The sequence below is a fragment of the Rhea americana genome, unplaced genomic scaffold (genome assembly GCF_003343005.1).
Source record: "Rhea americana isolate MKP2758 unplaced genomic scaffold, rheAme1 scaffold_27, whole genome shotgun sequence".
Lineage (NCBI taxonomy): Eukaryota > Metazoa > Chordata > Aves > Rheiformes > Rheidae > Rhea > Rhea americana.
In genome coordinates, this window is record NW_028186390.1 from 4,940,778 (window position 1) to 4,967,668 (window position 26,891).

A 26,891-nucleotide genomic window follows, 5' to 3' on the forward strand; every position below is an offset into this window, starting at 1 on the left:
GGGCTGGCTAACGCAGGTCCCCGGGCAGTGGCAGCCAGCTGGTGTCACCCACGGCTCTGGCTGGGGAGTGCAGGAGCCAGGGCTATCCCTGAGGTTAGCTAATCCGGCGTAACCACACCCAAATTTTGGCCATGTAAATTCAGCACATCATAGCATTTAGGTCTCCCTCCATAGACCAGAGTAAACTAGCAGTCATTCCTCTGAGCCCAGTGGTGCAAAGTCAGCCCAGAGCCGGGACACGTGAGGTGAGAAGCCCGTGGATGTGCTGCAGCCGAGCTCTCTGCCAGGCTTGGCTCTAAGCCTTTAAAATTGCTCCCAGGTCTCCTGACTGCCCCAAATGCTGTCCCACATATCCTCCAAACCTTGGATGTGACAAGGTCTTGGTCATACCTCTTCTTAGTTACGGAGAAACCAAGCCCTGCAATCATTGCCAGCAAGCAGTGCCTCTTGGGAAGGACTGCACCAGGGCTCAGTCCAAAGACCATTATAAATATCTCTGTCGTCCGACAGCACCAGCTTGGAGAAGACAAGTAGCAGTGAGAGAAACCAAAGATATATGCTGCTTCCCCATCCTCAGCCAAAATATCCCCACAAAAAGACATTAATGGCCAGCAAGAGAATAGCATTAACATTGCAAATGTTCTTCCACAGGGGTTTTTCCTCAATACTGGTGAGTTTCCTTTCCAGGGCAGCTCTCTCCTCCTGGGACAGCGTAGGGACAGGACTGTTGGATAGTCCGCAGAACCAGAAGTAGAGCACTTTCCAACAAGGAAGCTTGGCAGCTGTGAGAGACGGGCAGAAAAATGAGTGTTACCCTCTGGCTGGTGACTCCTCCCATGCTCCTCCAACTTAGAGGTGCATCGGGCAATCTGCAACGGGGTCTGATGTGCACCTTGGATGAGAGGAGACTCCCAGGGCAAGGCTTGTGTGGGAGAGGGACAAGGTAGGACAGGACAGGAAGAGGGGAGAAGACAAGAGAAGAGAAAGGAGAAGCAAAGCACTGCCTGGATCATCTACAGCACAGCTTGATTACTGTCGGTTGATTGTGACATGAATCATTCGTTATTTAATTAACAGAACATTTCTCCTTCCTCCCCGACCAGGTTTCCATCCACTTTCACAAATTTTTGACAGGATGATGGCCTGTTTGGAGATCTCCTGGCTTATTTATTACACGTGATGTGCCATGGATGAAGTATACATTTTAATTGTCAGCCTGGTGCTATGTGTTTTTCATTGGGTGTTCTTTCCAGATATAACTTTCTTTGAAAGGTAGAATGTCACAAGGCCTTGAAAAAGGTGTTACTTGAAAAAAAAAACTCATTAAACTGTCAGCTGCTGCATTCTGCATTTCCTTTCCCATCATTACTAATTACCAAATTACCAAGACATTCATTTATAAAAAGATAAGCTAGTTAGGTGAAGTAGCAATTGATAAGAAATAATAAATAATGCTGAACAGATGCATTCAACTTAAGCCCAAAACTTACTTATTCTGTTAAAAAAAAAAAAAAAAAAGGTGTTTTCTTTATTCTTTAGTGCTTCACTTCTGTTTAGTTTGGCTGTAATTGGTACTGTGGTACTGGCATCCGTTGTATCCTTTGATGAGCAAAAGGAAAGAGTGAAAAAAAAAAATCCTGTATATCCTGTGTACGTGACCTTCTTGTGAGTGTTTCTGCGCTGTGACCTTGGAAGGTTAAGCTCAAAATCACAAAACGGAAATTTTTAGTGGCTTTGCAGAAGAAACCTCTGGCTACTCTGAAAATAAGCTTGCAGACGTAGCATCTCCTGCTCTCTCTTTCCTTCCTGACAGCTCTTTAAGCTTATTTGTCACTTTGTCTTCCCCCTCTTTAAATGCACTGTGTTGGGCACACAGCTAAAATAAATTAAGTTTGAGTCTTAACCGTGGCTTTTATCCTAAGGTAAGAGGATCCTTGGCATAGAGTAAATGAGAAAACAGAGACTTTTAGATTTACCCTGGGGCATCCAAAGAGTCAGAAGCAGAGCTCCCAGGGCAGTATGTTCCCCTTCGGACCATGACACCATTTTGATGTAACAGGTTATAGCATCACTGACTGGAGTTAATCCAGTAGGGACAGCACAGGGGTAAGGAAGAAGCATCTCTAGCACATACATAAATGCTTTAATTGCTAGCCATGCTAGAAGACAAGTATAAATAGCATTCATATGTGCTGGGAGATGAGATTACAGGGCCTGCCATAGAGTCAATGTTATCTTTGCCATTGTGCTACGGATCTCCTCAAAATTATGTTGTAAGCAACAGATCAATGCAGCATCATGAACACACAGGCCCATGAGTGGAGCTGGGTGCAAGACCCTTGGCACAGACCTTCACCATGCCAGGGGCTGTTTGGAGGTGACTGATGACCCCCATCTAAGGAGTCTATCACATCATTAATTTGCCAGGTCTGAAGTGCTAAAATAACACTGTGACGGGGGCAGGGATGGACCAGGGTCATTTGGATGGGCAAATACCTTGTTTTAAGGAGGAAAAGGAAATAAGATTTTAATGAACGGTGGGTTTTCTTTGCTTTTCAGGACTGGCAGTCCTTTTGAGCCTTTCAGAGGATTGGGCCATGAAGGTAAATCCTCCAAGATATGTTTGGAATGCCAAGAGTCATTACACATTAATTTGCTGTGTCTTCACAGCTGGCACACCTGTAAATACAAGGTGTGACTCCTGTGAATGCAATGGATGGCCTCTCCAGGGCTTTGAAGGGTCTTGGGAGGACCCTATCCTGGCTGTAGACTCCCAGGCAGTCCTGCATGTCTGCTCACCAGGCAGCCTACCTGACTGTTCTTTATCGCCCAGCCCTGCATTTTCAACCATGTCGCTCTCTCCCGTGGCTGGGTTGATTTGTGCTGCTTCACTCTTGCAATTTTCCAGGTCAATGGCACGTGCTTTGCTGTGTCTAGTCCACCACGTCAGGCAAGCAAGCTGTACAGAGGGATGAAGAGTAAGCAGATTAGCACCTGCCAGTCCCAGACTGGTCAGCCAGGTATGTCCTGGGTTATGGGGCATGTGTGTGAAAAGATGCTGGCAAAGCTGCTCTAAGGACATGGTGTTCCCCCCACTTTCTTGCTACCTCCCCTTCAGGCAGATGCCCTCACTCCTGCACAGGTAGCCAGTGCCATCCCACGGGTTCACAGATCAACCCTGGATTTAAGCTGGCCATAGCTCTCCAAAGAGCTAGGTGGCACCAGTGTTTTTGCAACCTCCATACGTAACTGAGCAGGACAGCAAGGCCCATACTGAGCAATTCTGCCTGTAAGAAGCTGGCACTGTCCATAGCATGTCCTCCCTCACCTGCACATGCTGCACTGCAGCTGCAGGATGGCACCAAGGCAGTGAACCTGCACTGCAGACCACATGTCAGGCAAAGCCACTCGCTCATCCAAGGAGGGGTTCCTACTTGCTCTGCCCATATGGAAATGAACATCTCAAACAGGTCACTTACTTACAAAGTAACGTGAGTTTAATTTCTGAATTTTACAGACACAAATCTAGGCAGCAGTTTTCAGCTGACATAAAATGTTGCATAATTTCCAGAAGATTTATAGCTTTATTTAAATCATTTTCAACCAAGATGAGCATTGGGCAGGGCTAATCTTTCTTGTCACGATGTGCTAAATTGCTTTGATTTTGATGATCCTCATCTTTCTCAAGGATTTTTTTTTTATCATTTAGGAAATGTCACTGGAACATAGCAAAGTTTCAGGGTACTAAAGAATTCAAGAAACTTTTTTTCCCTCTGTGTATAAGTCGCTGACGACTGTTTTTGCCCATTGCAGCAAAACCTGCCAGGACTGGTGTTTCCCTGGAGTTCAGACTCTGCCAGACAGGATATAAATGCTCAAAGCAGCACAGACCCCTGGGTTACCTCATTGCATATCCACACCTACCCACCCAGGACGTGGCTCTGACAGCAGCCAGCCTGTTCACTAAACCCAGCCACTATCCTGTATTCATGAATCCGCAGTTTGTCAGAGCCAGGCCCTCGGTCACGAGGGAGAGCAGTATCTCCAGAGTGAGGGGAATGGTCAGTAACATGTGGGAAAGCACACACCAAAAAATACTTTTTTTTCTTTTCATGGATAATAGTTGTTGCTTCTGAACATACACAGCAACCAGAAAGAGCTTAGCAGACCTTCTACTGCCTTGAGTTGCCCTTCACAGTGCTTAGGCACCATCAGTAATGCTCTCAGCTGAGATATGCTCTCCTGTCTCAAGCGTGCACAGAGTGATGGGCTGCCAGATTTGCTTTTGTTCACTGTTTTCCTTCTTCAGCATTTATTTGCCCCAGGGACAGCTGGCAGGGGCAGCCCACAAGCGTGGCAGCTGTGCACCCAAGCTTTCATCCATTGAGAGCGGGAGGGACCCATGGGCACTCATCAGTGAAGTCTCATACAAATGCTTCAGCTTCAGCCCTCCTGGGGTGAGTTCTGGCCAGGTAAATTCCTTGAAGTCCTTCTTTATGCTCTTTTCTGTCACCCAGACCAACACACCAGGGCAAGCTGGCAGATCTTCATGGCCATGAAAGCAGCCATGGTGTGACTAACAAACTTGTTACACTGCCTCAGCACAAATTTACAAACAGGTGAGACTGAAGGAGGAGGAGGGAGGAGATGGTGTATGTTTTGCATATGTAGAGAAAGCAAGCGAGCAAATAAATAAATAAAGAGAACTGCTAGCAAGGGAGCTGCTTTAAGATAATTGACTTGGACCTTAGAAACACTGACACATATAGAATCATAGAATCGCAGAATCAGTAAGGTTGGAAGGGACCTCTGGAGATCATCTAGTCCAACCTCCCTGCTCAGCAGGGTCACCTAGAGTGTGTTAAGACAGGGTTGCATCCAGGCGGGCCTTGAAGATCTCCAGAAAAGGAGACTCCACAGCCTCTCTGGACAACCCGTTCCAGTGTTCCGTCACTCTCACAGTGAAGAAATTTCTCCTCACATTCAGGTAGAACTTCCTGTGGTTCAATTTGTGTCCATTGCCTCTTGTCCTGTCACACGGGACAACTGAAAAGAGTTTGTCCCCATCCCCCTGACATCCTCCCTTCAGGTACTTGTAGACATTGATGAGATCCCCCCCTCAGTCTTCTCTTCCCCAGGCTGAAGAGGCCCAGCTCTCGCAGCCGTTCCTCATAGGGCAGATGCTCCAGCCCTCTGATCATCTTTGTAGCCCTAAGCTGGACTCCCTCCAGTAGCTCCATGTCTCTCTTGTCCTGGGGAGCTCAGAACTGGACACAGTACTCGAGATGAGGCCTCACCAGGGCTGAGTAGAGAGGCAAGATCATCTCCCTTGATCTGCTGGCAACACTCTTCCTAATGCACCCCAGGATACCATTGGCTGCCTTTGGCCACAGGGGCACATTGCAGGCTCATGGACAATTTTTCATCCGCCAGCACTTCCAGGTCCTTCTCTGCAGAGCTGCTCTCCACAAGGTCAGCCCCCAGCTTATACTGGTGCCTAGGGTTATTTTTCCCTAGGTGCAGGACTCTGCACTTGCCCTTGTTGAAACACAGGAGGTTCCTCTCCACCCAGCTCTCCAGCCTGTCCAGGTCTCTCTGAATGGCAGCACAGCCCTCAGGTGTGTCAGCCACTCCTCCCAGCTTGGTATCATCGGCAGACTTGCTGAGGAGGCTCTCTGTTCCCTCATCCAGGTCATTGGATGAAGAAGTTGAACAGGATGGGACCCAGTACTAAGCCTTGGGGGACGCCACTAACCACAGGCTCCAACTAGACTCCACCCCACCGATGACGACCCTCTGAGCTCTGCCTTTCAGCCAGTTCTCAATCCACCTCACTGTCCACTTGTCTAACTCACACTTCCTGAGCTTATCTAGGAGGATATTACAGGAGACAGCGTCAAAAGCCTTGCCGAAGTCAAGGTGCACAACGTCCAGTGCTCTGCCCTCATCTCCCCAGCCAGTCACTCCATCATAGAAGGCTATCAGATTGGTTAAGCAGGATTTCCCCTTGGTGAATCCATGCTGGCTACTCCTGATCACCTTCTTTTGCTCCATATGTCTGGAGATGACATCCAGAAGGAGCTGTTCCATCCCCTTTCCAGGGATGGAGGTGAGGCTGACTGGCCTATAGTTGCTTGGGTCCTCCTTCTTGCCCTTCTTGAAGACTGGAGTGACACTGGCTTTCTTCCAGTCCTCAGGCACCACTCTGGGAGCCCCATGTCCCTGTGGGCACTAGTGCCACCTGTGAGGAGCCATGTAGCTCTTCCAGGAATGACTCAGCCCCTTGGTGGATGGGGTTTGGGGGATCTACACTCACCAGGGCACAGTAATGCTTGGGCTGGGAGCAAAGGAGGATGGCGCTCGCCTGTTCCCAGCTGCAGCACCCAAAGCAGAGGCTGTGTATGATCAGCGTTGCCAGGCCATCAAAACCTGCTTCCTCTCACCATTCTCTCACTCTGGGCTTGCCACTGGCAGTCCATGGTGCCTCTCCTGTGCTACAGAACTCCTGGACATGCAGCATCATGAGTAGAGCCAAATGGGGGCACATATGACTCCCCCTCCACCCAAATCACGCCTGTCTCCACAGATTCATTCAGCAGTGGGGGAAAGGGCAGCAGAGCATTTGCAAAGTGCTTTAAGATCCTGGTGCAGGAGGTGCCAGTGACTGGCACTTTTCCATCAGGACACCACCAGGGCTGTGCAGTTGATGCAGGCGTGGAGCCAGGTTTGGGGTTTGCTGGGAAAATTGGCTGGTTTGCTCCTCTGTGAGCGCCTAGTTTCCACAGGAGTCAACCACTTTTTGCTCTCAGTGGCACTAAACGATGCTGTAGGAGGTTGAACCTGCCCAGTTTCAGCACCTCAGGAGTGCATAGTGTAGGTTCAGACCAGCTGGGCATATCAAACCTGGCTACCATATGTAGTCAGACTTAGTTTATGTACCTAAAGGAGACATCAGACCTCAGCACACTGGGAAAACATCCCTGACTGAACACGACAGCTGGAGTTGCTGATCCATCAGCCTGACAGGCAAATCTAAGCCCTGATCCCTGGGTAGGTGACCTGCTTGCGTAGCACTGTTATTTTGTGGATTGTTTTTCTCCTTTTTCCCCTCCACATTTTCTTCAGACAAGGGAGTTTGCAAGAACTCAGCAAAGTTTTTCTTCTGTTTGTAAACTAGAATAAATCCTTCTGTTCCAAAATGCCATCTGGCACCTGACAGTTGTGTTTCAGCTTCACAGTCTCAAATTTAATTGTAAGCTCCTTTGCAGGGTTTTCAAGGACGGCGTGACACAATATGGACTACCTACAATGAAGACATATGAACTCTGGAGCATACCAAACAAATTCCTTGCATACTTGTTTTCCAGCACAGCATCAATCACCACAGGGATGGGAGAGTGTCCAAAACAGCAGGGAAAATATGCTACAGCTTGCAGTTCTTGGATTGTAATTCATTTAAAGCCAGGCACATTAACTGTACTGCTCTAACATCAGATACAAATCTCTTTTTTCCTTCTGCCCATTTGCTATCTGCAAAGCATTGAGATTCAATATTTAAAGTCGTCCAGTGTAGATCCTCAGCTGGTGTAAAGTAGCGTAACTGAGCTCACCAGCTGTTCCTGGTCTTTGAACGCAATGGAGCTATGCTGATTTACATCTGCTGAAGTCTGATCTATCACTATATTTCCTTGGCTATTTTTTTGTGTGTGTGTGTGGTTTGCTTTTCTTTTCCTTTAGCTTGACAAAATAAATGGCATAATTTCTAGCTCTTATATGGTGTCTTTCATCATTATATCTCAAAGCAGTGTGCAGATAAGAGCCAGCAAAATGATCCCCATGTAATTTCTGTGGGGAAAATCTAGTGCTCATTCAATGAGTTGTCCAAGCATACAGGGCCCAGAATACAGAGCCAGGAATAATCTCCCGATATCCTTGGCCAGGACATCCCGTAGCCCCCTCAGCCACTATCACAGGGACATGAGAGCTCTTCACCACAAGTTTACCCATTCACATGCAAAATGAAGAGAAACCCAGTATTGCCTGTAGTCAAAGATTAGGTTCAGGCGTTGGTCTCTACTTAGAGGGTTAGAGCCTGACATGTCCATCCAGATGTCTACCTCCTGCCTTTCCTCCCTGCAGCCTTCCTGTACTTCAGTCATTTCAACGCAGCCACAGACTGGCTTGAGACAAGGAGACAATCCCTGTTTGCAGGGCACCTCAGCACCACCCAAGCACATCAGCAGGACAGCACGGGAAACCGCTCCACTGCACGTAATGGTCCCACCCTCTACCAGTGCTCATGTGCAGCGCGAAAGCTGGAGTGAGTCTGACTGAGGGAAAATGAAAGATGATGATTTTAATGCTGTCTACTCAGATACATACCAGACAGGCAGCAACCCAGCTACACTGGCATCTACCTCGGTAAAAATCACCTCTTGTTTTGGCTGTTCTCTGTTGAACAAGGTCAGATCTTTCCTATTGAAACTAGAGGTAAATAGCAGGAATTCAATGGAAATCAGACTAAAACCAAATACAGGCAGACTCCCCAGTCCTACAGAGCCATATAAAGAAGGAATTAGTTACCATTTACTGGCACAAATTGTTATCCCCGCTCATTTTCATTGTGAAGGCACAGGGGGGGTCACACATGGGACATTGATGACTCATTGATGATCATCACTATTAGACACCATCATCGGACTACTCATCTGGGTCTCCATGTCCAGCATCCTGCTGTCATGGCCAATCACCTCATTAATTATCTTAAACAGAATCTCTTACACAGAGGTCAAGTACCAAGCCTACCTCTGCATGGGGTCCATGGCCTACCAAAAGACTACACTGAATACTTTTTTTTTTTAGAAAACATTTTTAAAAAATGTCCAGTCTACATTTGTTGATAGCCAGTTTTATTCTTCTTGCTCTCATGCCAGCATTGTGCTTTAGCTGGCTGCCCTCCCTCTCTGGCTCTCCAGCTGTGTTTGGGGGTAGCGACCCCCCCAGCCCCTGCTCTCTGAGGATAACTGTGCACTGTTCTTTCAGAGAAAATGCTCTCCTCTCTAGCACTCCTGTTAGCCATCGTCCCTGGACTGTTACCAGTCTTACAAGCTTTTTGCAAGAGCATTGGCTCTTTGAGAAGTTTGTCAATAAGGTCCCTTAAGTCCAACAGCTCTTAACTCACTTATTTCTACTGAAAGTCCCTTATGTGGAATCTCTTATGGTCATAACCTCTTTCTCCCTGATGCAATTATAGTTGTTGCTCATCCCATCATATAGTAGTTGTTCATCCCATCATTAACGGACACTTTCTGGGCTTTTCTTCAGTTCTCTGGGAGTTCCACTTGTTGAGCTCTGAGCTCAATATCCCTTAATTTAACTAGCCCTCTGTGCACGTTCAGTTCATTTAATATCTGTCCTATTTAATAAGCCACACTTTAACCTCATACACGTCTTCCTTTGCAGGACTTTGGGCCATCATCATTATCATCAGCAAGAATAACAATCATACAAAGTCAGGAGGGTCTAGCAACATAGTTACCAATGAAATGGCTAGATAACATCAAAACAAAAGGTACCTTCCTGCAGCCAGATACTTCTTTTACTAACCACAATCTTCCCCAGTGTAGCTAATCACATCCCCTACGGTAATAAATATAGTTTATAAAGTCCAGATATATATGATAGACCAAGCTTCCTTTGTCTAGCAAAACAGGTTAGGCAGCCATGCTCTAGTGTTGGTAAATACATGTTACTTTTTGTCTCAGCTTCCACTGATCTACATGCCTTTTCTTATTCTCCACTCCACCTTTTAAAATGTTTTTTATTTGTGTCTGTAGCACTGAGATCAGACTAAAAAATCTGTAGGTGCTACAACCAGTCTTTCATCTCCTGCACTGTTGGTATGACACTCACTCTTTGCCAGCGCTACGCTAATGCATCTTATCTTGCTATTGCTGTGGGCAGGGAGTGCTGCACATGTTTAGTTATCATAGGTCAGCTGATAAGTGGGAACTCATTAAACCACAGCATTTAATTGCCGGCAGCCATCTGCCCACCTCTAAGCAGTAGTGAACAAGTCATCCCATAAGCAGTAGAACTAATGGCATCTCCTTGCCAGTGTTTCTCGCTCCCATGTGGATCCTCTGATAGATAATAAAAGCTGAGACTGTATCCCAATGCAGGCACAAAGAGCGTCTTTCTCTTCCCTATCTGAGCATCTGCTTTCATGTAGTCCTTTGGAGCTGGGATCTTTGGCACCGCTATCATTCAATCAAACATTGATGGAGCTGGTTAATGCTTCACAAGCTAAGAAACTACTATGAAAGCATCACCCTTATTTCTTTAGGAAGTTAGACAGAAAAAAATGTTTTTTAAATTTATCCAGTAACCTTCCTTTGGAGGCAGATGGCAGTTTTGTTATACGGACAGCTGCTTTAGAACTTGGGAGGGGGAATAGTTGCTTTAAGGTGTTACTAAATAAAGCCTCTAAACTCGGTGCTGTTTTAAATCTGTTAAGTAAAAGAAAGCTGCACCTGACTCAAAGTTATTAAATGCAATTGAGATCACATTGGGACAAAATGTTATTTTCCTAAATGCCTATGTTGCAGAAGATATTAATCTTGTTTGCCTATAAGATTGATGCTGGCTCTGCTGAAATAGGGTAGAGGCTACAATTAGATATATTTAATTCCTCCTCAGCAGCCTTCTGTAATACAATTTCCTCTCCTTCCCCCTTCTTCTTCTCCTTTCTATTCCAGTTATGACGGGCTGTACTGTCTGCCCAGCTCCAGGCACAGTATGGGAACTTGCACTCAATTTTGAGCACTCAGTGCCTCAGGAAGCATTAACACTATGAGACCTGGGAAATAAAAAGCTGAGGAGCAGGTGTTTCTTTGCAGCATATGCATTATACACCATTTCCCAACCATGGGAGGAAGAGAAAAGTCCAGGTTTTAGACATTTTTGGAAAACAAACTAGGTCTCTAAGAAAAATGTGCCATTGCAAGGCACTTACCTTTTCTTCGGATATCGGAGGGGTGCAAAGACTAACAAGGACAATGACAATGGCAGTGAGGACACAGAGGATGAGTGCAAAGTAGAGGTAGTGCAAGTCCTTTAGCACAGCTGGTCTTCTGTCCTCCTCACCACAAGCCGGTGTGCTATAAATAAACTCCATGATGATCCGAATGAGACCAATAGCCAGCCCAATCATGAGGCCCCAGAAAGCACCCTGAGAAAAGGCAAGCATAGAAAAAAAAGAAGGTCACTGCACATGTTACCTTTGGTTGAAGTTTTCTTTCTTCTTCTTCTTCTTCTTCTTTTTTTTTTTTTTTTTTTTAATACAGTTCTTTTCTTAGACTAAAACCTTTTATGCCTGATGGAATCCCACACTGACATATATCAAAGAAGGACATTTTCAGTTAAAAATCCTGATTTTCTCTTTCTGTCCTTGAACACGGAACAGATAGAGCACAGAAAATGCAAGAGTCTCCTCCTAGCAACATGCCTCCAGCCAGACCCTGAGACACCATCCCTGAGGGAGGAAAAACTTTGGCTTTTGTTCTTTCAGTAGAGACTGCCAAGAAGTACCACTTGCAGTGGCTTCTTGGAAGCAAACCCCCATGCACCAGAGGCATATCTACTAATACATGATAGGAAAATGTTTTCTAATTGTCACACATTAGTGGGACTGGCTTTGAGTCCAAAGAGACTCTAGGCCTAGGTAGCGGATTTTTTTTTTATCATTATTATTATTAATATCAAATATGTGTATTAATTGGCTGATGATATCCCACTTACAGGTTCATTAATCCTCTTGCAGAAGATTGCCAAGATGAACAGAGCTGTGATTGGTGGGGCTAAATAGCTGGTTATGGACTGAATGTAGTCAAAGAGCTTGCCACTGTTGGCTGATTGAATGATGGGGATCCAGAGAATACTGATGACTACGAGGATGAGGATAAAAACTCTGGAAGATGAAGATAAAAGGATATTAACTCTACAGGTGATGAAGTCCTCCTGAAAATGAAGTTTTGCAGCAAACCACACTTCTGATTGCTTTCAGAATTTCCTAAGAAAAATCCATAAATTGCTCTCAAGAAGAACATAAGAAGGGTTCTTTGTGTGTACACAGGAAAAGAGAACATTATTCTCCTCTAGAAAGTCAATACAACCAATCTCCAGAGCTCATTTCATAGATTTCAGAGAGGGTTATGCTGGGACTTGCCAGTCAGCTTGCACGGGAGCTCTACAAGGACATAATGGTTCTTTATGGGGCCCTCATGCCATGAGCTGGGTCACTGTAAGCCCCTCAGTCTGGTGTGTCCTAGAGAGTGAGATGTTTTTCGAAATGCTGTCTCTTTGATGTAATGAAGATAGGGATCTGGAAGCTCATGATCATTAACCATCTTTATGCTGCCTTTCCAGGCAGATAATATATTCAGTCTAGTGCGTATGCCAAATACCAGTGCATATGCTGTTTACTAAATTACTTCTGGGGTCTCAGGTGCATACAGTACCCTCCCTCATCTCTGCATTGGTTGTTATAGGGTTTCCCCATATTGCTGAACAAGAGGTACTTCCCCTCTCAGTACCTAATGGCAGTGAAATATGCAATTGCCTGCATCCTTCACCCACTTCATATCTAAGTTTTGAAACTTACTGTTTGCAGGCAGAGAGGAAAAGCATCACAATCATGCAGAATGTTGCTTAAATTCTTCTATGAGGGAGAAAACTACGCACACCTCTGATATAATGCAGTACTAAAGCTTGCCCATAAGGGTCACTATATCTTACCACAGAGGCAGAGAACTGGGAAGCTCACATAATCAAACCTACTCTTTTCCCTGAAAAAGGAACAATTGCACTGTATCACTCCTGTCTGATGCAGAATTAGTGCATTTTTAAAAGCCACTGGTGATGTTGATGATGGACAATCTTTAGCTTTTCTGTATATTGCAATGAAGGCAGTATTTATGTTATGTTTAGACAAAACAGAAGTGATGATCTACCTAGCTCAGAGATAAGCTCAATGTTTCTCTTTGCTCAGTCTATCTGAGTTGAAGCTGGAAAACATAATGCACTTTCCCATGCTGTTCTATTCCTGTTCTATGTTTTAGGCACGAGTGTTTTCTCAGTGAGCCAAACTGAAGAATGTGAAAACTGCAGTCAAAACAGATGATGAGAGCAATGAGACATAAAGAAATGTAAGGACCTGCCCACGATCATCAGCTCCTGCTCTGAAGCCTTTTTGCGGATCCGCTGCCAGATGTCTATAACGAAGAGAGTGCTGCTACTGTTGAAGATGGAGGTGAGGGAACTCATCAGGGCTGCCATCATCACAGCGATCATCAAACCCCGGAGCCCTGGGTTAAAAACAGGGGGATGCAAATCAGAAGCAGACCTTTTGCTTTCTAGCAGCAGTAGTATGTACTGCATCAGAGCCTCGACTGATCTGTGGCCTGGTTTAGGCCAAGATACGAGCACTTCCTGAGTACTAACTCCCACATCTTGCATCCAAAAGAAAACCCTCTGGGATTTTTCTTTTTTAAAATGCATTTACCACATATATATCTTGAAAAAATAACAACCAAACAGTTCAGTTGAAAAATCAGAAATGCTTTGTTTCTTTCAGCATTTTTTGCACTTTCTTACTTTCCATTTTCTTATCAGACTCACTATCATCTCTTTCATTGCGTACATACATGTAGACATATTCCTCTATGTTGTAGAAGAAAAGACTCATCTCAATGGCTAACAGCTGCAGGAAAGGAGTTCCTTATCTTTACAACGAATATGGGCAGTCTGATCCCATCATGCAGTGCTTGCCTCAAGCCCACTTCTACACATATAAAGTTTTCTTACCTTCAGGCATGAGTTCTATTACAAGTTTAGGGTAGGCAATGTTAGAACAACCCACTTCAGCTCCACAGACCTTTCTACAGATGTTTGGGTCCACACATCCCACTTCATCTTTCGGAGACATGAAAATAATAACAAGTCAGTGTAAAGCCTTTTCAGCTATAGGATATATAATTCAAGAGAACAAATCTTGATGTCCTCTATGGCTTAATATAAATTCAGAGGTATAGATGGAAATGCTGCTATAGTGAGTTGCGGTGAAGAATATTTTATGTCATAAAATAAAGGTGAAATTTCAAGATGCCATCTTGCAATTTTCTCCAAGGTATAGATGTAGCACTGCTGGATGCTACCTAATTGTAATCCTTGGTGATTTGTTCTTTGTAGGAACTGAATTGTATCTTTGGGCAGTCAGGTGGCTTACCAAGAATGTTTCAGGCTGATTTACTCCTATTTGAGGAAATCTGGGAGTGAAACACTAGAGGCACTTAAGTTTTCCTCCTGAACCGTTTTTCCTAACCAGGGTAGTCTCTCTAATAAGCAGAATGCTCTAAAGAAACCATCAGTGAGTGCTCTTCAGGAGACAATGTGAGGAGAACTCTTGCTCTTCCCCAGAGGAGGGATTTAAGCTGCCCTGCAAAATCCACCAGGAATTACATGAATCTGTACTGCAAATTGCTATGACTCGCACCAAAAGCCTAACAGACATACTGCATAGGACCTGAAGAACTACCTCAGTGCTTCATATATTTCTTCTCACTGACTTCCTCCAGATAGATAGACGCACGCAACGTTCATAGCATGGAGTTATATGCCCCCAGTAGCACAACATACTCAACATGGGTACTCCCAATGACTTCTGCCGCAGTGGGAGCAGCAGAAGTGAAGGGAGGCCATGAGAACATCAATGTATAAGAGGAATATTTATGAGTATGCCTGCAGGATTCCAAGGACAGGGGAGGTGCTGAAGTGTAACAGTGCTAGGGAGCCTTGGTGGGATTATTGCTTGTACAGGCGTTAACATCCTACAGTGAGGAACACAGGAAGGCCTACCTGGGTAAAGAGATCTGCTGATCATTCCTGGCATGACAATGAAAAACATCGGGAAGATTTTCAAATACCCTCCGAGCACAGATCCACCTTTGGCATGGGAAAGGTTCCTGGCAGAGAGAGACCTCTGAACTATCACCTGTAAATGGTGAAAGGCAGCAGGGAGTAAACAGAAGCACTGCAGAGATAGCAGGATCCATCCCCTCCCTCTTCTTCTCATGGATGACTTTCATCCATCAGGGTCCCAGGGAGTTTTGCATGCCAGTGGCAACTTTCCCATCTCAGCTGACTGCAGCCTGCTGCCACTACTCAGCGCACAGGCTATAGCAGAGGGCACTGTGGAAATTTCCTTTACAGAAATCATTTTGCCCTTGACTGAAATGAAGCCATCCTGAGGACTGGAGACACAGCGATCGTGCAGCAATGCACAAAGCAGCAAGAGACAAGGAATAAAATGGACTTGGTAAAAGTTCATTGGTAGGTTTTGGTGATTATATCACCTTGAACCACAAAAGCAGTTTTCTTAAGAAACAAATACATTTTTCCTTGTTTGTAGCTTGGATAGTGATAACAAAACTGAGATGAGCTGGGATATGAGTGACTTGCCTGAGGGTCCACACAAAGCCACTGTGGAGGCAGTTCCTTCACCTCCTTGTCAAATTAACTGCATTAACACCCCCCCCCCGACACCCACCAGCTGATAGTGGGATGAAGAGAGATTAAAATAGCACGTTTTCCCCACATTAACAAATGCACAAAATTAGAAGCTTGCTGAGAAGGTGGAGGATGTGAGCTGTTCTGGTCTAGTCCAGTAATGGGGGCAATAACTCCTGCACAACACGTTTCAGCTCACAGATCTACAGACTGAGGAGTGTCCTGGAAATACTACCACAGTGGTTTGCCTGAAAAGAGGAGGAAGATATCCTTTACCTGGTCAGTGCACCAGCACCAAAGAGCCAGCACCGAGAGGCCAAATATAAGGCCAGGCCAAGGAATGTCTCCTGTGACTGGATCCCTGAACAAATGAAAGGCGTCCTCACGTGGGAGGTGACAGGTTGTGTTGGGGACTATGACCTTTGGTATTGCTGTGCTGTATTTCTCCTTAAGTCCTTCATACCAACCAACTTTTTCAAATCCTGAAAAGAAAATAGTAGTGATTTAAGGTCTGGTGCGTCCTGCAAGGCATTCTTTTATCTGAGTCTCATGATTCTTCTCTATCTTCCTCTCCTATTTTTTTTCATTCCAGCCTTGCTTTTGATGGCAAGGTTTGTGCAGGAATCAGTTGGATTTTACCCAGAATGCAAGAAAATCTCCATGAACCTAATCCCCATCTCCATGAACCTAATCCCCATGAGGACCTCAGAATCTGATCTTTGCTCAAATATCCTCCAAGAGCTGGAGCAGGACGGTATGAAATGAAATAAGGTGTATCTGTATTTGTATTTAGCAAGAAGACTTAAAGCAAAGACTGATATTGTTAAGTTTGTTCCTTTTTTTTCCTTAATGCTTAGTTACACTCAGGTGAATCCACAATAACTGCCAAAGTTAGTAAGGAAAGTCAGCTAAATTACCCTGAATTTATAGTGACAGCAGGATTTGGCTCTTGGGATATAGTTTTGCAAGCTCATTGGCAACTTCATGTAATCCCAAACAGCCAAGAGGAAGTTATATAGAACCTCCCTCCACACAGTTAGTACAGAGGAGGAAGCAAGACTGACTTGCTGGGGGAGGACAGCAAGTGCCAGTTGTGCCAGCACCACTTGTGTGAATGATTAAAGCCCACTTCTGAGACGTACATGAAAGGATGAAATATCCTGTTAAGGTCTAACAATCTTGAGATCATGAAACTAGTGGATGGTGCCACTGCAGGTCTCCTTACCGATGAACATAAGCACCAAAGCTCCCAGCACCATGATCAGTGTCTGCAGCGCATCTGTGTAGATCACAGCTGTTAAACCGCCTGTCAGGAGAAACAGACACAGTGTTAAGTAGGTAACACACATATTTACATGGAAACAGGTAGCTCACATGGCAAAATGCTTTCCTTGGCCCCATCCCTGTGATTTCAGGACACATCCACCAGGAGATCTTGGTACTGAGCTAGACCCCAGGATCTCTCACAAGCTGTCTTGTGAAGAACTGCCTGACTCATTTCTCTACATTCAGGAGAGGATGTGAAGGCAGTGAAAACAGCTCTAATGAGCTGAAATCAGCATCTTAGCAGCTAAAAATGCCAATGTTGAAAAAAAAAAAAAAAAAAGAAAGAGCAAATACGGACAGTGGCATCTGTCTGCACAGGGGAAACCAAAAGCATTTGCAATATGAGAAACTCCTCTAGAAAATACTGAAAATCTCCAAATAGTGATTTCCCCCTGGGCGAGGAAAGGAGAGAAGAATAGCCAGAAGTCATCAGCAACCGGGGACAGCAGTGCAGGTACTACACACAGCCAGAGGAATCTTTGCCACAGATCAGGACCTGAATACTTTCCCCTATAGAGGAAAGGGGAAAATTATATTCTAGGCTCCAGGTTATGGAATTTCTTTTAAAGTTAACTCCTTACCAGCTATAGTGTAGACAGCAGTCACTGCTAGCAAGACCACAGTGGACAAGTAGAGGTTCCAACCCAAAGAGATTTGGATGAACAGAGCTCCAGAGAAAATGTCTGTCTGGAAGAAAAAACAATAAAGCAGGTCTGACTTTAGCAGTGCTTAATGCAAGTAAATCTAATGGAGCAATCTGCAGCCTTCTGCAGGTGAAAGCAAAGGGAGGACACCATGAAGGTGAAGTAGAAGAGGAGGAGAGAGCCAGTGGGCTAGTGGTAGTGAATCTTCTTGTACTCAGTGTAAAGAATATTTCTCCTCCAGGTCACAGCTATCAGTTTCTGGGAGATGGGGCAGCAAAAGACTGAAAATCAAGGTCCCGCCCCAAGGGACCACAAAGCTACCAAAATAATGACTATCTTACAGGTAGCCTTCATGGCATGTGAAGGTATTGACTGCGAAGAGATCTATGGGGAGAAGGCAACAGATAGGAGCCTTCAGATTGGGCCCACCTCTCCACAGAGCAGATTCATGAGGAAAGTGGGGTGAATAGCACGGGCCAGGCTTTTTCTATCATTGTAGCCTGGTGGCCTCATGGCCAGGAGATAGTCTCAGCCTGAAAGACCCCTGATGAATCACTGTATTTGTGCCATGAAACCATGAAACCTACTCATCTGAAATAGTCAGCAGCCTGCTTTTCTATTGCACAATTCAGCATGTTAGAGTGATTCCAGTAAAACAGTAAAGCAGGTAAAACCTGCTGAGGGCCTGACCAGAAATACAGCTTCACTTTGATTGGACCCATTACCAGAGAGAGAGAAACCAGCATCTGGGAGAAACCTAGAATTATGCAGATAAATATCTTTCAGATGCAGAAGATGATATGAGAGACATGTATGTGTTGGGAAATTAACCTGAAGAACACCTGTAAACCTGGTTAGACATAGGTAATGCCATTTGCAAAGTGAGATAGAAGGTATGGTGCAAGAATTTTATGTCCCCCAAATAAGCACCTGAAAAGCAAGCATCCAGGACACCTGATTCCACAACCCTGAGACATGCTCTGAAGTGCTGGCGTCAGGACACTACAGAAGCAACTGTGCATTCTGACTTCCCCTTGACTTCCTACTAGGAAATGCAAAGAGCTCTCTAGCCATGCAGAGTTGCTCCTTTGACAATGGTGTTTATTCGGTTTTCTGCTCTTCTTTGCAAGCAGAAAGCACTCTACAGTGTCCTAGTTGCTAACCTGTGTTTGGTTAAAAAACAAAGTGGAGGAAAAATCCTTTTTGTAACCAAGTGCCTGCTGTCCAGCCAGCCGCTAAATTAGCTCTCTACAATCAAAGGCAGTGCTTAATAGAAAGCACCTGTTGTGCCCATAAACTCCACTAGCCACATCCGTCAGCCATGCACGAATTAGGTGCACAGCGAAGAAACTACTGAGATGAAAAAACAATGACTAGGGCCAGGTGCTGCTCTGAAAGGCATTGGCAAGTACTGCCTTGAGAAAGGTAATATTCAAAGACTAGTCTCTTTCTACCACGCCTGTTGAGTGCCTGGCTGTGCACAGTGCTGTGTTATAGCAGGAAAGACCTTCTATTTACCCTGCATATGCCCCATTTTGCTCCAAAGGTCTCTTTGCAAGAACTTATTTTAGGCAATGCTTCAATCCTGCAGAGCAAAGCACCTTGAGACAGTGATAGCAGCAATGAATGACACAACCAGCACTTGGCTGTTGGAGGAGGAAATCTATTCGGCACTCTCAACCTGCTCACATCTCCACTTCTCCTCAAGATCCCCCAGTGCAATGCCTAGTGAGTGGGTGGTTCTTATTTAGCTCCTTGAAACACATCTTCCAAGACCTGAGATACAGCCAGCCTGGGAAATCTGCTTCCAAAGGCATGTGGGCACCGCATCTCCAGTCAATATCTTCTGGGGCAGTTTGACATCAAATACTTTGACAGAGTCCAGGCAAAACTAACTTGGGCACAAAGGACAGACATTTTCAGTCCTTGTAATAGATTCCAAAATATAGTCTTCTCCCTTCAAGGGTGCAGGTAGTCCTTATGAAATCTCTAAGCATAAGTTATCCACCTGCATTCATGACATTTAAATGAAAGAAAATATCCAACAGTTTACACTGCTTTTGGCTACCAGCAGGGTACAATGCTACCAGCAGGGAGCAAGCAGCCAGGAAAGATGCTGAGTTTTGTCTTAAACTAGAACCTATCTCCCTCTTACCATACAATACAAACTACAGAGAGAGACAGGAATAACTGCAATATGTTAATATCATAGTGTTGAAAACTCAATTACAAGAACAGCATCAAAATAATCACTAGGATAATGCAGATTTATGGTGATTTAAGACAATGTCACATCTACAAGATGCAGCCTGCCAAATCCTCAGATGGGGTAATGCTGCAACTGCTCCCCTGTCTACATTGCCTAAGGTTTGCTCTGATGGATGGGCACAAGCAGGCAGGCAGCTACAGTATTTATACTATTTAGTAATTAGCTGCCATATCCCCGTAAAGTTCTTGTTGTTTAATGAGGGCTTTCTGTTTCTCTCTCTCGGGGTGGGTCTCCATGATCAATGCAGAGGTAGCTATTTACCTGAGCAAAGCACAGTAACACAGTGATACTGTTTCTGACAGCTGAGCTGGTCCTTTCGAGGACATCTGAGTTATCTCTGAGCAGCCTTGCGTTGTTTTATGCCTGCCCTAGACACAAGGATAGCATTCAACTGGATACATACGGATATCTTGGTGAATATATAGAGAATGAGTGACAGCACAGACATGTAGATTTGAATCCTCTGCCCTCCAAATCTCTTCTGCAGGTACTCGGGCATAGTGACCACTCCTGCTGCAATGTAAATAGGCACAAAAATCCAGCCAAGAGCCAGGAGTGCCCAGGTAGCCTGGTAATGAGAAAGAGAAAACAAATGCACGTGATTCAACGCATGGGAAGGTCCCCTCCTTCATCTCAGTGGACACCCTGAGAAAGCAAAAGGGTGCAGTGTTATGCAATGTATTTGGGAAATAGTCTGGGGGATGCATATAGGATTTTGTCCCTGCTCAGAAGATATGATTACAAATGAATTATTGCAATAGAATTATAAACTTTGAATTTTTCCTCTTACATCCCTTGCCTCTTTGTCACAGGGTGACATATCCTGTTCCATCTCTGTGCCTCTGGCAAGACGATGTATTTTGTTGCTATGGGTATCTTAAAAGGAGATGTTGTATTTGCTGGCCTTTGCAGTCATTGCTGCTGTGGCAACGAAGAGTTAAAGAGATTCAGAGAACGATGGGAGCATCTGCTTGTTGCTTGATTAGCAAGTGATGAGGCTGAGGCAACAGACTCTCCCTGTGGAGCATAAAAATAAGCAACAGCAAGACTCTACCAGGACGTTCTCCTTTCGACAGAAACAGACCTGCTTCTATGTCAGGCAGATCAAGGGCAGTTTGATTGCTTTGCTACAGGTGAAGACTCTTTTGGAAGGCAAAAAGGCATTTCTCTTCATGTATTTCTTCTCCAAAACCCAGCAAAAGCCCAAATAGGAGATCTTTAATTTATATAAACGCCATTAAGCTATCAAACCCCACCTTCTGGATGTCTCAGGCTCTTACCTTTCATCCACGTACCTCATATTAGTCTAGATTTTCCTTAGATTAGTCATTTAAATTGTCAGAAATGAAACTGAACCTTGGGGACAAAGACTGTGAGAGACTGAGGAGAACAGCTATGGCTCCTGCAGTGGCTAAGACATGCGTAGGTAAAAGATGCCCATAACTGCCACTGATTCTGTAGCTGAGTGGCGTCCTATGCTGCAGGGAAAAAATAAAGGAATATTCTAAGGTCCTTTCCAATCTCAAAGAAATGTATCTAAACACATGAAGTTAAATTTGCCCTAAAATTCAAGCTATTGTCTTCATGGGTTTCTAAAAGCATCTGCACAGATTTACTTAAAATACAGTGATGTTGATATGTTCTACATGCATCGGCCTGAATGCAGGCTCTGGGTTCTTGACAAAGCATTCGAAGGTGATCTGAATGGTTTAGAAAAAACAGCTGCAGTGAATACACATACCAGGAAAAAGCCTTTGGTGGGCACTGCCTGTGCTTGGCAAGTATCCAGCACTATTAGCAGTCTCTGCTGATGAAGACAAGAGATTTAGAGGTAGGTGAGCTATGCGTATTGTGAGGCTGGCACTAATCTCACTTCTCATCACTGCATCTGAGAAATTTCATTAGTGTCACACACAAAGGGCCCAGTTTTCATGCTCTGTGTGGTATCAGTGTCAATTTTCCAGGTTATTTCAATTGGGCAGAATGAGACCTGCCTTTGCACCCAGATGTTCATCCCAGAGATGTCACATTTCAGAAGATGACAGGTGAATACAGTGTTGCCAAGTCTCATGGCTTTACACTGCACTTAGCAGCACATAGTGCTTTTTTTTCAAAGTCCCTGTTCCCAGAATCCTGTGTTTATCCAGGTACCTTTTTGGCATATGGTATCTTTTATCTTAGTCTTGATGACAGCAGACTGAAGCTTAAAAACATGGCCCATGTGCTTGTGGGAAGGTCAAAGAGCTAATAATTTAAGTGGATTCCATTTAAAGTAAAATTAAGATGTCATGTTTTTAAAGCTGTCTCAGTTTCTGGAGGTCTCTCTCCTGAGGTTTGAGAACTTGGAGTTTCTGATACTATTAGCAGCTGATTTTGGAGACAAGCCCCAGTCCTTTTGTAAATAGTGATATTTTAGTTGCCAGTTTAGCTGACTCTTACGTTCCACTCAAAGCCCCCAACAGCAAGGCCCCCAGCTGCTCCAGTGCCCGCCAGGCCAATGAATAAGCCACTGCCCACGTTGCTTGACATCAGAGATGCTCCAATCTGAAACACACAGCACAGGCACAAAAAACCAGCACGTTACTTCAAGAAATTTCTATATTGGTGCAAACGTTTCCCTCAATTGCTTTCCCCAGGGTCTTATCTCCTTTCAGGCAGGTGGCTGGGCAGTAATGGAGAGTTAGGTTCTCTCCTCCCTCCTTTATAAACACCTTACATATTTATGTCTTAAAGGTGTGTCTGTTGCCTTCTACCCACTCTAACACAAATTTTAATCAGAGTTCACTTTGGTAATGGTTTCCTTAGATACATGTCAGTTGTGGCAGGGAGGGGAAGTCTGGTGGCAACGAAACCAGACACGTCACTGTCCAGGAAATGTGATGAACTTCTCCATTTTCTTGTTATACAGCTAGCAATGTGCCTTCTCCAACCTTGCTGACCCTTCAGGCTCTACCTCTCTGTTGCTTGCAGAGATCCCTCTTTCTTTAAGTCTTGCACTGAACATGATGTGGTGTTTACATAGCCATGGTCACAGAAACGCCCTTTCAGAACTCTTTCTAAGGAAGCGGATCACTGACCCACAGCAGGGACAATGCTAGAAACATGCAGCCTTTTGTATTCATTGCCTGTAGGTAGGTTCAAAGATACTCAGCTCTGTAGTAGATAGGAAAATGCTAATGCTTCAGGTTGACTATAATACTGTCCCTAGCATGGCTCATTGACCCCTTAATTAGAAGAATGTAAGCTCCAGGCTGCTTTAAACATAGGCCAAAGAATATCTGACTTAATTACTACTTTTATTTGGCACAAAGCCTCACCTCCTTTCTGTATGCCAAGGCCAAATCCCTTTCAGGGTCAGCTGAGAAGTTACCAAAAGGCTAAGTTGAGCTGTGAACTCTCCAGAGAAAGTTTGCTTTTAGCTAAATATTCTATGAGTAGCATTTATCTCCCTGGCACTGCTCAACTTGAAACAAAGAATAATGGAATTTGACCTGCTTCTCTCTTTTGCACAAAGTAAAACATTAATATGGCATGAATGCTCACAGTGAATCCTGCCAACAGCTCTTCCTTCTTGCCTAAGAAAAGTCCTGATTAGAGAACTGGCGGCTGCAATGAGAATTTGCACCTTGGATAGGGACTGGAGCTCCCAAGAAATGTAAACAGCTTTCCTGATACACATCAGAGAGACACAGAAATACAGAAGATTGTCGCACAGGAGCAGCAGCCATAATGTCAGGGTTTGTTTGAGGCTGTCCAACACACAGCAGAAATCTGTCACTACCATAAAAATACATGTGTAAATTGCATACTCAAGGTCAAGAGAATGAGGTCCTGAACCTGCAGAAAGATCTGCAGAGCTCGAATTGGCTCTCTAGCTGGACAATCACAATCAAAAAGTGAACATCATTAGAGGTTGCTCTGGACCTAAGAAGGTAAGTTAGAAGAGCCAAAAGTGAAGAACAACCTACACCCACATGTTTAACCCAACAGAATCTGTGGCCACCTGTGGTTGGACCCAAGAACAATGAGAATTTTGTTTTAAAAGAAGAAGGATATGGATATTTGAAAACACTGTATTTTAATATCTTCTAATTTCTCCCTTCCTAATTAGATAAAAGCATCAAGCTAAGCTTTTTTACTAAATGCCACTTGGCTGAGACAGAAGTATAAAGAATATTTAAGAAATAACATATTTTAGAGACATGTATGTGTCTCTGATGGAAAGGGCTGAAAATTAAGTCTAGTGAATTTATGAGCAATGTGCATCCAAATTAAAAAAAAAGAAAAAAGAAAGAAAAACAAAAAAATACAGTGTTTTGGTTGAGAGCTGCATTCCATTACCCATGACTCACTGCAGAAATATATGATGCTAGAGTACAGCACTGGCTGAAAAGGGTATTTGTTCCTGTGGCATTTTTATTCCTTTAAAACTTTAAATTATTTTTATATGTACCTTTCACTCTCAAGAAAAGGCACCTTCAATAGATTTTGTTTCTTTCATAGTGAAGATTTATACTTTGGTGGTTTGAAGTTTATATCCTTTACATTGTTAGTCAATAATGTCGACTTTAAATAGCAAAGCCTTGGATCACAAGTCCAGAGATTTGGGATTATTTTCTTCTTGAATCTCTAAATGCATTTTTACTGGATAGTACATTTCTAGATTACCTAATGCTCTCTTGGCCTTGGGGACAATTGCATGTTTAGTGAGTTGAGACCAAGGAATTTCAGACCCAGATGTGCAATCAGAGCTCATTCACACGAATAGTGGAGAAACTGAACATTGAAAAAACTGAAGATGCTAAGCTATTCTTTTGGCCTGGTAGCTCCAGGCTGCAGCCCATTAGCAAAATTGCATGGGATGTTTTTTTTTGTGGATTCCCTGTGTCTCAAGGCTATGGTCAAAAAGTGTATGAACCGAATCCCCTTGCTAGACCTGCTTCCTTTGGCTCTAGAATTATTTTCAAACCATTAGAAACAGAGGGAGCAATTCACTCACAGGCCACCAGGTCATAGATCGTCCTGCCAGGAAATATCCTGCAGTGGTCCCTCGGCTTGCTCGTATGGATGACTGAAAAACACAGAAAAAAGGTAAGCACCCTCAAGCCAGACTCAGCACTCATCCCACTAGCTTTGAAACATCCTGTCAGCTGTCTCTCGCACCACCCTAGTTCAGCTCCTTTGGGTATCATTGCAATCATCTGGACCCCCTATTCAGAGCAGCTTGGAAAGACAGTTTGCAGGTAGCTCTGATGTAGGCTGAAGCAAGGCCCCATGTGGATGGGACCTGATTTTGAAGAGGATTTACATTCTCTCAGTTGCCTACTCAAATGTGGGAGGAAAGATGTGTGTGCAGGTGTCAGGTAGTGGAGGTGGGCCAAGCTGTGGTTTTCCAGTACTGGTGGTGGTGACCTTGGCAGAGCCCTTCTTTGAACATAGTGCCTGGTGGGACCTAATAGTCATCATCTTCCTGTGCCCAGAGAGAAGCTGCTTTATCTCTGTTTTGCCATCACTCTGGGAAAGCAGTAGCAATCTTATTGTTGAAACCTAAGGAAGGCCAGGTACTCTTCTCTGACAAGGCCAGAGGAAAGAAGCCATGGTATTCATGATGTCCTTTCAGGCAAAGCAGAGACTCTGAGTGCTGTGGAGACCCCAGGAAACGCAGCACCAGAGAAGCAGAAGTTCAATCATCTCTCCCCAGTGTGAGGGAAAAAACAATCAGTGCCATGCCCTGGGAAGCGGCCAACATATCCCATCAGTGCAGTTGGACCATGCTGAGGGAAATGCTTCCTCTTAACTTACATCCTAACCAGAAAGTGGGCAGCTTTCCTTGGTGTTGCAGACCCAAATCTTCATATGGCTAAGAGTTGCCAAGTACCTAGCAAACACCTTCAGAGCCAAATGATGGATTGTATGGCCCAAGAGTGGGAAGTAGGAGACAAGCACATATCCCATAGGATCCTGACGAGGAATGAATTTGGGCATGGCATGCATCTCCACGCCAAGGTGACTAGCACTGTGCATTTCAGCAGCCCCTGCCACCTAGTGTCCTCCCACTGCTGTGGTTTCAAGCTATCCAGGAGCCCTGCATTAGCGTGGTCATGTTACTCATCGTCGTTTAGGCCGCATGGGTACTGCAGGGATTTCAAGAGCCATAGGATAGCCATAGGCTAGCAAGCACCCCTAGTGTAAGTGTTTTCAGCCACTAGGCCCTGGCATTTGGGCACCATACTAGACTGGTTTGCTGCAAAACACCAGTCTGCATGGCACTACCCAGACTGGTTAGCAGTACTATCACCAAGTCAGAAAATGTCCGAGTGTTTGGTATCAGCATCAGCTCCAGAAATAGTTTAGTCTATCTACTAGCTCTGCCAGGTTACACTCCGCTTCTGCCTCTCTCCATTTGGAGTTCTGGTGGCCCAACTTTGGAGGGAGGCTGCTTGAGCCTCTTTAATCACTTTTCCTTGAATTCCCTCAGGATTGAGAAAAACACTTCAGCCAACCAGAACACTGTAGATATCTGTGAACGAGGCCTTCACAAAGCAAGGAGAACAAATAATAAATAACAATCTTTTCAAGATTTCATTTCATTCTTCCTCCTCACCACCCCAGCCTTCCTGCCCTTGTTTCCTGCCACCAGCGTGGTCTGAGACTATGCTGCAGCACTGGAGATGGACCCCAGCTCCAGAACAGCATTCAGAGAATGCAAGGAATGACCACATAGTTGTCCCCATGTGGGGAAGTGGGGGAGTGATGAGTGCTCAAATGGAGATCATTGTCACCTCCAACACCTGCTCAGTAGGCTCTGGAATAACGCAGGCACTTTGCAGGCAGATACCTTTGCATGCAGGAGGGGCCTGGTGCTCTCTCCTAGGCAGAGCTAAACCCAGTCACCTTGGAGACTCACCCATATCCCGACAGCGAGGACAAAGGCGAAGTAAACGATGACAACGACAATGTCTGCCACCCCAAAGGGCGCGGGCGCGCTTGTCTCCTCCGGCAGCGTGGGCAGCTCCGTGGTAGCTGAGGTAGGCTGGCTCATGGCTGCGAAAGAACTGCTGATTTTCCCTTTAGCACTGGACTTTGGT

General features: G+C 44.8%; 1 protein-coding gene across 1 annotated transcript; it reads right to left on the reverse strand.

Annotated features, from left to right (window-relative positions):
* Positions 1–487: 487 nt before the first annotated feature.
* Positions 488–26,891, reverse strand: SLC5A9 (solute carrier family 5 member 9). Its single transcript, XM_085308166.1, has 14 exons — positions 26,711–26,891; positions 24,803–24,874; positions 22,243–22,347; positions 20,207–20,371; positions 17,472–17,577; positions 16,790–16,870; positions 15,841–16,046; positions 14,914–15,049; positions 13,864–13,971; positions 13,214–13,364; positions 11,800–11,968; positions 11,015–11,230; positions 2,812–2,959; positions 488–782 (listed from the first exon to the last, which is right to left on the reverse strand). The coding sequence occupies exons 1-14, from the start codon at positions 26,843–26,845 to the stop codon at positions 574–576; spliced, it is 2,007 nt and encodes a 668-aa protein (XP_085164292.1). The 5' UTR covers positions 26,846–26,891; the 3' UTR covers positions 488–573.

Coding starts and splice junctions, on each gene's coding strand:
- SLC5A9 (XM_085308166.1), bottom strand. CDS start 26,845: ATGAGCCAGCCTACCTCAGCTACCACGGAGCTGCCCACGCTGCCGGAG. Junction 16,871..17,471: donor TGCTGTCTACACTATAGCTG/GTAAGGAGTTAA, acceptor TTCTCCTGACAG/GCGGTTTAACAGCTGTGATC. Junction 11,969..13,213: donor GAGCTGATGATCGTGGGCAG/GTCCTTACATTT, acceptor TTCATCTTCCAG/AGTTTTTATCCTCATCCTCG.